Source organism: Carassius auratus, chromosome 8 (assembly GCF_003368295.1).
Source record: "Carassius auratus strain Wakin chromosome 8, ASM336829v1, whole genome shotgun sequence".
Classification (NCBI taxonomy): domain Eukaryota; kingdom Metazoa; phylum Chordata; class Actinopteri; order Cypriniformes; family Cyprinidae; genus Carassius; species Carassius auratus.
This window is the reverse complement of record NC_039250.1, coordinates 2,074,767-2,087,579: the sequence shown is the minus strand read 5'-3', so window position 1 is coordinate 2,087,579 and position 12,813 is coordinate 2,074,767. Positions and strand designations below refer to the sequence as shown.

The following is a 12,813-nucleotide window of genomic DNA, read 5'->3' as shown; positions in this document are numbered from 1 at the left end:
AAAAAAATATCCTGGGTGTTCCAAGCTTTTTAATGTCAATGAATGGTGGTCCAGATTTTGGAGCCCAAAAAAGTACTTCCAACCAAGTGCGTAGGTTTGAATTTTGCATTGATTGGGGATATAACAGCAGACAACACACATTTAATTTAATTGTTAGATCAAAATTATTGCTAGGGACAATTTAGTCATCTGGATACTGGTAGGGACATGCATAGCATCTATACTAAATTATAAACCCTTGAAAATCATTAGCATTGTCCTACTTTGGAAACTATAATTTGTATCACTAACCATATGATCAAAACGATTCGCGAACACCCTCTGAAGACCCGATGTGGATCAAACGATTCGCGAACACGCTCCGAAGTCTCGATGTGAATCAAACGATTCGCGAACACGCTCCGAAGTCCCGATGACGTGAATCGTTTTAAAAACGAAGTAACTCTATTTCATTGTAAATTTAAAAGTAATGCACTACTTTACTAGTTACTTGGGAAAAGTAATCTGATTACATAACTAGCATTACTTGTAATGCGTTATTGAAGTAAGTTTTACAAGAAAATGAGACCCTGGATCACAAAAGCAGTCTCTGGGGTATTTTTGTTGCTATTGCCAAAAATACATTGTATGGGTCAAAATTACAGATTTTTCTTTTATGTCAAAAATCATTAGGATATTAAGTACAAGATCATGTTCCATGAAGATATTTTGTACATTTATTACCATAAATGTATCAAAACCAATTCTTGATTAGTAATCTGCATTGCTAAGAACTTCATTTGAACAACTTTAAAGGCAATTTTCTCAATATTTAGATTTTTTTTGCACCCTCAGATTCCAGATGTTCAAATAGTTGCATCTCAGTCAAATATTGTCCGATCCTAACAAACCATACATCAATGGAAAGCTTATATCAATCTCAATTTCGAGAAATTGACCCTTATGAGGTTTTGTGGTCCAGGGTCACAAATAGTATTTCAGTCTTTCTACTTCAGAATTTCACATTTAATGTGCCACTTTATAATTATTTGTGAAACTTATGAGTAAAAATCTGTTTTTTAAACTAATTCTTATTTTCATTTGGACAAAAGACAAACAAAAGATGATGTCGGGCAGAATATCCACAGCTTTTTCCATACAATAAAACCAGACTCAAAAAAACACCTTAAAAGCCACCACTTAAACAATACTGCTTTGTCTTCAAAATGTGCGTACGCATGGGTCAGAGTTTGCGTGTATAGGTGCGCATATTTTCACGTCAAGTTTTTCTTTATAAATCCCACCTTTTGCACAGGAACTGGAATCAAATGATTCGCGAACCCCCTCTGAAGTCCCGATTTGAATCAAATGATTCGTGATACATGCTCCGAAGTTTCGTGAACCTGAACCTGCTCTAATCTAAATGATTTATGATCTGATTTCCGTAGTCCTGCACTGAATAATGATTCACGAATCTGATCTGAATTTACGATCTAAATCAAATGATTTGTGATATGTGATCCGATTGGAGTGCTTTGAAACAGTGAATCATTTTGTGACTGATTCTGAGTTTTGTTTCCATTTCATCCATCTGTATTTTTTAAAATCTTCCTAAACTGTCAAAATTTGAAAATGAATGACTCTTTTTCATTTTGTTTGGTTTCTTTATTTTTCTACTTCTTCTTCTTCCTTTTTTTTTTTTTTTTTTTCTTTTGCTAGTTAATCGGTTGAACTGAATGATCGAAATTACTAGTTTGGATCAATTGGAGTGTAAATGACTTACAAAGTTGATTCAGTTTCTCTGCTTTTCGAGTCTTGTTCAGCCATGTTTACAAACATTAGGAAATCAGTCGAAAGTATCCAATCTGTTCCATTGAAGTGAATGTTCAACTTCTACTGTATTATAATCAATATTTGAGAAATTATTGTTGTATCTGATTGTATTCGTGATAGTCGAGAGCAAACTGGGGAAGCAGATGAACATGAAACAGCATAAAACATAAAGTTAAAGACTCACCAGTTCTTGCTTTTTGAAATTGTTTCTGAAATCAGACTTACCTGTGAGATACTTACCTGCAGATCATTACGGAGCTCATATGCAACATAATTCATATTCAGTTGATCCCGAAGGAGTTTTCTGGCAGATTGTCAAAGTTCACACTGCTTTGGAAAGCTGCACAGAGTTTTCTGGCTCTCACTGAGAAACTGCTGAGATGTCGTGAATACTTTTCTTTGTTCACTATAAAAAATAAAAAAAAATGAGGCATTGCTTTAAAAAGCACTATGGTGGTACCATGGTACAGTGATGGTAACACTGTCAACAGTATAGTACATTCCACTGATCATTACCATGGCATCATGGTATTTGCATCTTTAAAAATAAAAATACTGTATTACGTGTCCAAAACATTACTTTTTTTATTTGTATAAAGCAGTCAGAATGTTTCCATCTATGTGTGTGTGTGTGTGTTGTGTGTGTATGTGTATGTGATTGTGTGTGTTTTGTGCCGCTTTTTTTTTCTTGGCCAGTAAAAAAATTAAAATAAATGTTGTAATGTAATGCGGCAAAAAAAAAAAAAAAAAAAAAAAACATAGCACATAAATATAATTTTAAATAAATAAAAATGCTCAAGAAACCTCTTGATATCTATGGATTAAATTCAAAGCCTAGAAAATATATTTGTGAAACGTTTGAAAATAATGATTTTTGAAGAGATTGTTTTACAGTATACATACAAATATTTACGTTCTTAAAGGTATAAATGACATCGTAGCAGTTTCATTAAATTTTCTATTTCATTCAATATAATTTTTCTCAACCACATTGGCGATTTTTTTTTTTTAAGAATTAAAAGCACTTGACGCCATTGACCCATATAGAGTAAATACATTCATCCTTTGATACTTTGTATCACGACGCGGGCTTGTTGACGGCTGTCACGTCATATGGCGTCGGCACACTCTGATTGGTCCTCCGCCACTCAGTGCAGCAAGAGGAAGCGCCGTTTCCGGTAATGAGCGAGTGACTGCTGACACCGACGAAGGCCGACGAAAAACCCGCTGCTTTCGGTATCTACCTGTGGGAATTTATCCGCTCTTATCCAAGCGGGACGTCAGACGGGTTTCAGACAAGCGCTCGCCCGGAGAGAGGAGCGAAGCCGCGGGGTTTGAACCTCCCAGCACCGGCATGGCCCGCGACTACGATCACCTCTTCAAGCTGCTGATCATCGGTGACAGCGGTAAGAGACGCCGCTGATATGGACCGCCGAGAGCCTCTGGGGCTCGGAATGTCTCGTGTCAAAGCTGTAAAGGCTGTAAATGAACGCAGGTTTGATTTAACGCTCACGCGAGTGTGTTTCTGTCGTTGTGTCGCTGCTCAGGGCTGATCGCCGCACACAGGCCCGAGATCCGGAGATCTGCTCTATGCATCATTTATTCAGACCTACAACAGAAGTGCATTGGTCTGAGTGTCTCCAGAAACACTTAAGACACGCTTAAAAGGTCTGAATATCAATGCATTAGAATCTAGAATATAAAATTATTTGCATTCAAAAATATGAACGCTTTGGAGTCAAAAATACTTTGCTTAAAATTATAAATCTGTGTTGTAAATTAGACATTTGCTTGAATATGCTGATAGTGAAAGCGATTCTTGACCCCTGTGTGAACTTGAGGAGAGCTGACTGATGCATTTTTATACAAAAATGAATTAAACTGCGATGCACGGATAGCCTGTTGATTTAATAAATGACATTAAGTGTCACTTAAGTGAACATGTTTTGTTGCATAAATGATATGTGAAAGTTCACAGGTTAAACTGATGTAACAACTTCTGTACCTGTGAATGAATTCATCAGAAACTGAAATCTGGATATTTCAAGTGTTTGCAAGTGCTGATTTTAACACAGAATATGCATTGTGCTGTTTTGGTGTCATCTGGTTAAAGTTGAGAGCCTCTTGTTCAGGTGCGAGTAAAGGAGATCTATAGTTTGCACAAAAAGCAAAGGCGAGTGTGTCTTGTTTTCACAGGATGGTTAACAAGCCAGCAACACATCACAGCTTGTGGTTCTTGTGGTTTGAGTTTTGCACCTTCTCATGTGTAGCAGACGACTCAAATAAGCTCAGACTGTTTGGATGAACTGTAGGTTATAAAAATGTCATGTTGTTTGTGTCGAATTCTCAATTGCTGGTTTGAATCAAGGAATACTAAAATAATGCATTTATATTTTATACTTTGTATGTGATATGTAGTATAAATACAATTAATGTATCTACTGTATATACAGTATAGAGAGAGAGAACGTGTTTAGATATAGCCTTTAAATGTTATTTTATTATATATTTTATCTTCACTTTAAATGTAAGATATTATATAAAATATATTACAATAAAGTTTTTATTTATAGTACCTAATAATTAACTATGTAACTTACATAATAAAATAATGTGTGTGTTTCTAATCAAAGGTTTGGGATCATATTTCATGTTTTTTTTTTTTTTTTTTTTTTATAGTTCTATTGTCCTCATTAAGGCTGCATTCAAAATACTTGGAAAAACTGTAATATTATGGACTTATTATTGCAATTAAAAATAAATTAATTCTGTTTTAATATTTTTTTTTTTTAAATCAAATGCATTCCTGTGATGCAAAGCATAATTTTCAGCATCATAGCTCCTTTAGAAATCATTATACCATGATTTATTTATATACTGTAGATATAGTATAAACAAATGATTTTATTATATACTACATATCACATTCCCTGTGCAGTGCATCTCTTTACGATCATTGCCGTACACTGATTGATCACACGAGGCTGTAGTAGATGGACACACAGGCCTCAGTGTTTGGTCCTCTGAGGGCTTTTATTTGGGCTCTGCTTTGGGCTCTGCTTCAGTTCTGAACTCTAATGAAGCGACCTAATGATATGCTGCAGATCTCTGGTCCGTGATGAAAGAAAATCAGCCACATGGATAGACAGGCTTGCTTCTGACACTGCACGTCTGGCTTGTATTAATATAACTTTTGATTTCATTTTTATCTGGAGTGTTTGATCTGATTTCCTGTGGCTGTATTTATTAAATTATGTTCTGTTTTTGAGAGACTTGAAACTGATGGATTGATATGAATATCTGTCTGCAGAATCAAAATGCAGATTGTCCACTGCAAGAAAGCGTTTGTGTTGTGATCCATGTTCGTCATTAGATCTGAGTTTGCTATAGTATTTCTATAGACCTTCTGTGAATAAAGCATGTCAGCTCTTTTATCCTGTGGGTTAGTGGCGACATTTGTCAGGATCTGGTTGGTTTATCTTCCTTTCTGAGAGTCGTGTGTGTTGGCTGTTGTCTCAGATGTTCATAAACCACCACATTCATATTCCACAGAAAAATCTCACTGCTCCAATCTGATTGGTTGACTTAGTTGTTATTAATGACCTGTAAACCTCTGAAGAAAGTAACATGGTCACTTGCAGAAAGTCTCTCTCTTCCTGTCTAAACGTAGAGTAAGCTGCGGTGGGGATCAGATGTTACACTGCTATGTATGTGAGATTATTTTGTGCATGACATCATTTAAGGAAAGTGTCTCAGCGAGGACATCATGTTTCTCAGAGTTTAGGTTTTGTCTCCAAGCAGTAAATCTGAAAGCACATGGTGAATGTTAACGGTGGAGGTCTGGAGCCAGTGTTTTATCAGGTTCAGCTGAAATCTGCTGCATCACGTTGCATGGTTTTTCCTCATTCTTTGGTTTTGTTTGTTGTCTGTCGTTTTTCAGGTGTCGGAAAGAGCAGTCTTCTCCTGCGCTTTGCAGACAACACTTTTTCAGGTAAGATGCATGAACACGTCCGGCATCATCTGTCTGATTTATTATCATGCTTGAAGTGTACAGACAGTCCTGGGATTTTCTAAAGCCAAGAGCGTGAAGATGGTCTGTTACAGCTGCTGTTTGTGTTGAGAGTATTTTTGTTTGACCTCTACCTTAAGCTCACTTTTGAATAGAAAAAAGAAAAGTTGTTGCACAGCTATTATTTTATAAAGTGTATAAATTAATGGAAATTAATACTTTCAAGTAACTCTTATTTTAATTTGTAAAGAGAAATCAAGCAAGTTTATGAACGATACACTACCATCCAAAATGATATGGGGTCAGTAAAGAAGTGTATGCTTTTCAGCAAGGAAGCATTAAATTGATTAAGTGAGAGTGAGAGTAAAGACATTTATACCATACATTTTTATTTTAATATACTGTTCTTTTGCACTTTCTATTAATCAAAAAAGTAACTGTTTTCAAAATTGATAACCATGTTTCTTGAGCAACAAATTTCTGAAGATCATGTGACACTGAAGACTTGAGTCATGCATTTGCAATTAATGTGGGATATTATTACAATTTGAAATAACGTTCCACATTAATTCAAATTTTACAGTATTTTTGCTCTAATTGAAATCATCCTCAACTCTATGTAGTCCAACAGTGTGGTGTTCCTAAAATACTCTTCAGGACTTAGGACTTCAGGTTTATAGAATGCATTAGTACTAGAAAAAGCCCAAGCTAGTCTGTTATGATGGCATATTCAATGCTCTTTGGTGTTGCTTTGTGTTGTAGGTAGTTACATCACCACTATAGGAGTGGACTTCAAGATCCGGACGGTGGAGATTAATGGAGAGAAGGTGAAGCTGCAGATATGGGACACAGCCGGACAAGAGCGATTCAGAACCATCACATCTACGTGAGTCAAACGCATGACATGATCAAACTAATGCTGAGCTGATCGTATCCTGCGTATGTTTTAAACATGATGTGCTTTTCATATTTCATAATAAATCGTAACACCAATCGTTTTTAATCACAAGATATGTGCTCAAAGAAAGTTAAATACAGGAAGAAAAAAAAAAGCTTCCTTGGTCTGAATCAAATCTGTTTGGTATTTCTCTTTTAATAGAAATGGTGCTTTCATTTTTAGTTTCGGTAGTTCCGTTTCAGACTTTAAAAAGACATTGTGGAGGTTGTGTGTGGCAGCGTGGCTTTGCCGCTTGCTAACAGAACGCTTCAGGGACTCTGTTTGAAGTTGTTAACTAGTGCTGTAATGTTTTATAGCCACTGTTTGACTGAGGGTCACCGTCTACCATCGGCATTCTGGGACTGGGCTTTAAGTTCACACTTCCTGTGGAAAGAGGATTTATTTGTTGTGATGTTTGGATGTATCTTACATTTCCTGAAGCACACACCATCACATAATGAACTTGGTTTGTGTAGAAAGTTATCATACAGAATTTGCTTCATGAAATACATTTAATAGATAGCTTAAGTTTCAATTGCAATTGACTTTTAACTATTGTTGTTTTGTTTTCCAATATCTAAACCTCTTTAAATCAAGATACAATTACCAGAGATGTAAAATGAAGAAACGAGGTCTTGTTTTCTGAGAAACTTTAATGCATTTATGCCCAAAACAAGAACAAATATCTGCCAATGGAATATAAAAAAATTGTTTTCCATTTGAATTAAAGTACATTTCTGAGCTCATTGACAACTGTTTTAATGACTTAATTTTGATAGATTTAGTTAAATTAGTTATGTTGCTTCTCAAGGAAATGCATCTTGATTTGAGAATCCTTTTAAGAATTTGCACTGCAGAACAAGGCACAAATACACATTTTTGCAGCGTGATGAAAAGATGCAGTAAAAGCTATTTCCATACTCTAGTCTAGTGGTTGGGAGGAGAGCTATTCAAGCACTTTCTTTGTGTAAAGTAAGAGAAAAAGACATTTAGAGATCATATTGACATATTTTGTTGTAGATCATATTGACATATTTCTTACCTTTTCCTGCTCTTAAAAAGTCTTACATTTACTTCATAAAACCTGCAAAAACATTACATTAAAATATTTAAGACTTCAAACAACTTCTATGTATCTCAGAATGCAAATGCACTTTTTTGTAAGTTTTGTGTTAAAGTGTGCAGTGGCCTTAAGCCGGTTGGTCATTAAGTAGCTGACAAGGAATGTATGCCGCTTCATTAGTGTGTAAGTACATTCATGCATGTTTATGTGAGGTTTTGATCTGTTATTAAGGACTGTGATAGAACTGTGCCAGGCTCTGTCAATGACACAAGGGTTTGGCCTCTCAAAGAGCTCTTTGTGCTTGTGTTTCTTTGTGTCTGTGTTTGGAGACAGAAGAAGGTCTGTGCTTTTAAAGTCAGAGGGCTGTTCCTCCATCCATTGTTGGTTACTGAGAGAAATTCTTGTTCATTTTAAAGCTGAACTCTTTAAAACTCCTTATTTTCATTCTCAGGTATTACAGAGGAACCCATGGGGTCATAGTAGTGTATGATGTCAGCAGTGCCGAGTCTTTTGTCAATGTCAAAAGATGGCTGCATGAAATAAACCAAAACTGCGATGACGTATGTCGAATATTAGGTGAGTTTTTCAGTAAATGTTGCATTTTTATTTTATTAGTAGAGTTGACCACTGTTTTGATTGGCTTATATTTTTGCATATGCAATATGTTGTTAATTCACACTTTGAGTAGTCATATGTAGTTAATGAACCCATGGTTGTGAGGTCACTTCCATGTTATGAACGCTTTAGTACATGAATTAGCAGACGTGACTAAGTCAATCGAATGCTGAATTCTATATGAATTTCTGTCTACATTTTCTCCTTTAGTGGGCAATAAAAACGATGATCCAAACTCTAAGGTTGTGGAGACGAATGACGCGAAGAAGTTTGCTGAGCAGATGGGCATCAGTCTGTTTGAGACGAGTGCAAAAGAGAACATTAACGTGGAGGAGGTGAGTTCCTCAGGGCTCTGTATTAGGACCATTCATATTGTGCTGTGAAACACATAAAACTCACTTATGTGCCAGGTCTGGAAACTCTTTAAAATATACTTTTGCTCTGCTCTAGAATATTTTAATTTCATATTTCACAGAATGAGCACTTGAATAATCAATCACTTGTGCACATCCCTAGTTGAAAGTAGTCAAAAATAAATTTAAATTACATTTCTGTGTGACATCTATTTTACAGCAGCTTGAAACGCAGCTCATCTAATCAGATTTTAGAGCCGTATATGCTGTATAAAGTGTGTTAATCTTTATTAGAATCAGTTTTTAAGGGTGCAATGACATATCTGTGTGTTTCTGGTCTTGTGTAGATGTTTAACTGCATCACAGAGCTGGTGCTTCGAGCAAAGAAAGAGTCTGTGGCCAAACAGCAGCAGCAGCAGCAGAACGATGTGATCAAACTCAACAAGAATAGCAAACGAAAGAAAAAATGCTGCTAGTGGCCAAACAGATGTTCCTCTGCACGGCGTTCTGCACACGCATACGGACTGTGATCGTCTCAGTTAAGATTTCACAAAAAACACAGTGCGGACAAATGCTGTCCTTTCAGGACCGAGACAAACCACAAAGACTTTTTAAAAGAAAATGTACAGATTTTATGAGAGTCAAGGAGTTTTATGTGGAATTCATGATATTTAATAAAAGATCCTCCTTCTTTATTGAAGGACCAGCAAGCTGACGTGATCGCAAAACCGTGCAGGTTTCTGTATGCTTTCAGAATTACTCTTCAGTGATTATATATCTCTATTATCCGCATCTCAGGAGTGATTTTCTTCGTTTTGCTTCTCTTTCTCATGTGTTTTTTTTTTTTTTTTGGTGGAATGCCAGTGTTTTTATCTGTGAGAACAATTTGCCTCCAAAACCCCCCACCCCTTTTAATTTTTATGAAATCATACAAATACAGACGTTACTCACCATGGACTTATTTGGAGACCGTTGCCAACAACATTTTTTAAACAAATTTTAGACCTTATTGATTGGTGATCCATCATGTTTTCATTCTCTGATTGGATCTTTTGTTATCTGTCAAGCCCGTTTCTTCCTTTCATTGACTGAATCTCACAAAAAAACATCTCCAGGTCGCATTTAAGAATTATTTATATTTTGCATAAAGAAAATGAAGACTTTGTTTAGGATCAAGCACATTTCATGCCAAATTCTTGGTGAAATTTGATGTTTATACATTGTAAAGTAGTCAAATATCATCATCATAGTATTTGTTGTGCTGCATTTAATTAATGCTTATTTAAAGAAATCATTGTAACAGTCTTTTTTTTTTTTTTGCTATAGTACATTTAAATGACTATTATAGTAATAAGAATATAATGAGAATTTAAACATCTGGATGCTTTTCAGTAATGTGCATTAAAAAGAGCGTTAGCATGAAAAAACTTGTAATGGTCCTAAAAAAGAAGCTTCAGTTTTCATGCAAATGTTAATTTCTTTTTGCCTTTTGGATTTAAACGTTTTTATGAGATTCACTGCATTAGTTCAGGCTTCGGTTCTTCATGATGTGGACAGCAGAGCTCCTTTGACATTCAATGAATTCAGGCTGGTGTTTTTCTGCTTTCGTTCTTCCCGTGAAGATGAAGAGGATGAGGGTAGATGATGCTGCCATAATCTCGTAACAGTGTTGCCGCACACTTCTCTTCTGTATCAGTCGTTATAGTATTTCTCCGGACGCTGGAGTCGCATCTTTGTGTTTGTGGATGCATTCGATTGAAGCCAGTGTTAAAAACAAGATTTCATCTTCTGCGTCTCATGGACGAGCGACATTGTTGTGCCATACAAGCTTGTATGAAGTACAGTTACTTGGACCCGAAAGACGCTGATACAAGGTTTTAAAACATAATTACCATGTTTATGCACGTTCCCAAAGGGTCTATCGCTAATATGAAATGTAATTAGTTTTTATTTGTGGAAGGGATATGTTGTGTTAAAGTGTTTAAGCCAATGGGGTCATCCCTAAATTTCTTGAATACACTCTTTTGACACTTTATGGCAGGTCCACATTTGACAGCTCTGCCATCCTTCTGTGAATCTCACCAAAACAGGACTTTGTCCTAATTCACATTAAAAGTAATGGTTAGTTTTCACAAAGAAAATGAAGCTGATTATTAGAGGCATTAAAATGTAAATGTAAAATTAACGTCAATGTAAAAATGTAGCATTTTTTGCAAAGAATTAAAAATGTTTTTTTATTAAGTGCATCTAAATTAGTCACCCCAACAAAAATGAAAGTGAAGCCAAATTTTAGCCACATTATTTTCATTTTTCTCCATTAAATATTAATGTAAAAATGTTGCTTTTTTGCAGAAAATATTTTTTTTTTTTATTGAATATGCATATAAAATTGGTTTATGCAATGAATATAGACCTGTATTTAAGTCATCACAACAGAAAAAAAATCCATATTCATGTTCTTGTTTTGCATTAAAATATTCATGTAAATTATTAAATTTTTGCAGATAAGTAAATACCGAAAAAAAAAAAATTCTTTATTGAAGTCATTACGATTTTTTTGTGCATTGTGCATTTTTTGCACTTTTTTTGTGTAATGCAATGAATTTAGAGCTGCATTATTAATTAATTACAACAACGATATATAAATGCTTCAAAACTGAAATATGCAAAACATGGAAAAAGATTAAGGAACCTAAAATGAGCTTCATTTAAAAAAATAATAATAATATCTAAAATGTGGTTTTGTTTTGTGAGATTCACCAATAGAAATATTTTCATGATTAATTTAGTAAGCCAAAACACACCACAAGTCCTGGCTGTGCTGTGCGCCAATTTCAAGCCAGTCATGTGACTTCAGTTCATCATACGTGTGCATGTTTGACATACTAGCACATGTGCGTGCAAACTGTGCTGGTTAAAACACTTTTTTCAGCTGTGGTTCTATCATACACTGGAAAAAAAAGAAATGTATAGTGGACCTCCCCTTTATGAATGAAATCATTAATAAATATTTTAAGAATTAATATTTGACACAAGCATGTTTGTCCTTGTCTTTATTAAGCATCATCATGTTGCACATTTGTTTACAAGCTTTGCTCTTTCTTCTTAATGTTTATTGCAGGACTGCAACGATTCTTGTTTTATTACTGGAGCATCTGATAATTGAGAAGATTTAGCATGTGCATTTTTTATTCTGACACATCACAGTGCGTTCCACGTCAAGACATTGGAAGCTTTTTAAACATGGACATATGTTTGTCTGCATTTGTATATACCTTGGTATTTTAAAGCAATCTGTTGGAAAAATAAGAATTTAATAATTATAAAAACACCAGATCAAATTCACTATGAGTATAAATAGCAAACATCTTATGGAAAGTATCAAATCTGCCTTATTTACATGTTTACCGCAGTTTTACTTACAAATGTACAGATACATTTTGTCTGCAGTCTTTGTCTGGAAGTGAAGAATTTTACAAAATGCAAAATATTAGTCCATTTGACACTTTTTCTGGTTTTGTTCAAAAAAAGTAATCCACATGAATAATTCAGACTTAAGTGTAGCGAGGTTCATGTTGATATGAAGTTGTATTTTAGCAGCCATTTTTGAGATTTACTGCAAAGATAAAGTGATTAAGTGGATGCATGTATGTTTTTAGTATGTTGATTTTTAGAAAGTGCATTTAAGGAAGGAAACTTGGCACTAATGAGGCTGGTGAGAACCATTCAGATCTGCTTTATACAATATTATTTACTCTGATAGCTATTAATCTGTTTCCCCCAATCTATTTCTATGTAAAATAAGCTTTGTGAATCACAATCAGACCAACAAGATCAGCATAGAATTGCTTGATACTTAATATACCTATTAAAATATTTAACAAACGTTCAGGTTCACAACTTGCTTGTGTCTTTTGCATGAAATATACATAAAGATGTGCCTATCCACTCACATGTGTGAAGAACTAGTGCTGCTCATTTGGTGAGTTTTTGTAAAAATGGGAGATGTCTGTGGGGGAAAACA

The 12,813-nt window shown here is 35.0% G+C and overlaps 1 protein-coding gene across 1 annotated transcript; it reads left to right on the top strand.

Annotated features, from left to right (window-relative positions):
- Positions 1 to 2,946: 2,946 nt before the first annotated feature.
- LOC113106946 (ras-related protein Rab-35) lies at positions 2,947 to 11,824 on the top strand. The gene is made up of 6 exons (XM_026269012.1): positions 2,947 to 3,218; positions 5,753 to 5,803; positions 6,584 to 6,707; positions 8,273 to 8,397; positions 8,647 to 8,771; positions 9,137 to 11,824. Exons 1-6 carry the CDS (start codon positions 3,167 to 3,169, stop codon positions 9,263 to 9,265), a joined length of 606 nt encoding a protein of 201 aa, XP_026124797.1. The 5' UTR covers positions 2,947 to 3,166; the 3' UTR covers positions 9,266 to 11,824.
- Positions 11,825 to 12,813: the final 989 nt, after the last annotated feature.

Bases quoted from the DNA above. Each gene is read 5' to 3' on its own strand.
- LOC113106946 (XM_026269012.1), top strand. From the start codon at position 3,167: ATGGCCCGCGACTACGATCACCTCTTCAAGCTGCTGATCATCGGTGAC. The intron at 5,804-6,583 runs GTAAGATGCATG...TTTGTGTTGTAG, and splicing joins TGCAGACAACACTTTTTCAG to GTAGTTACATCACCACTATA. The intron at 8,398-8,646 runs GTGAGTTTTTCA...TTTCTCCTTTAG, and splicing joins TGACGTATGTCGAATATTAG to TGGGCAATAAAAACGATGAT.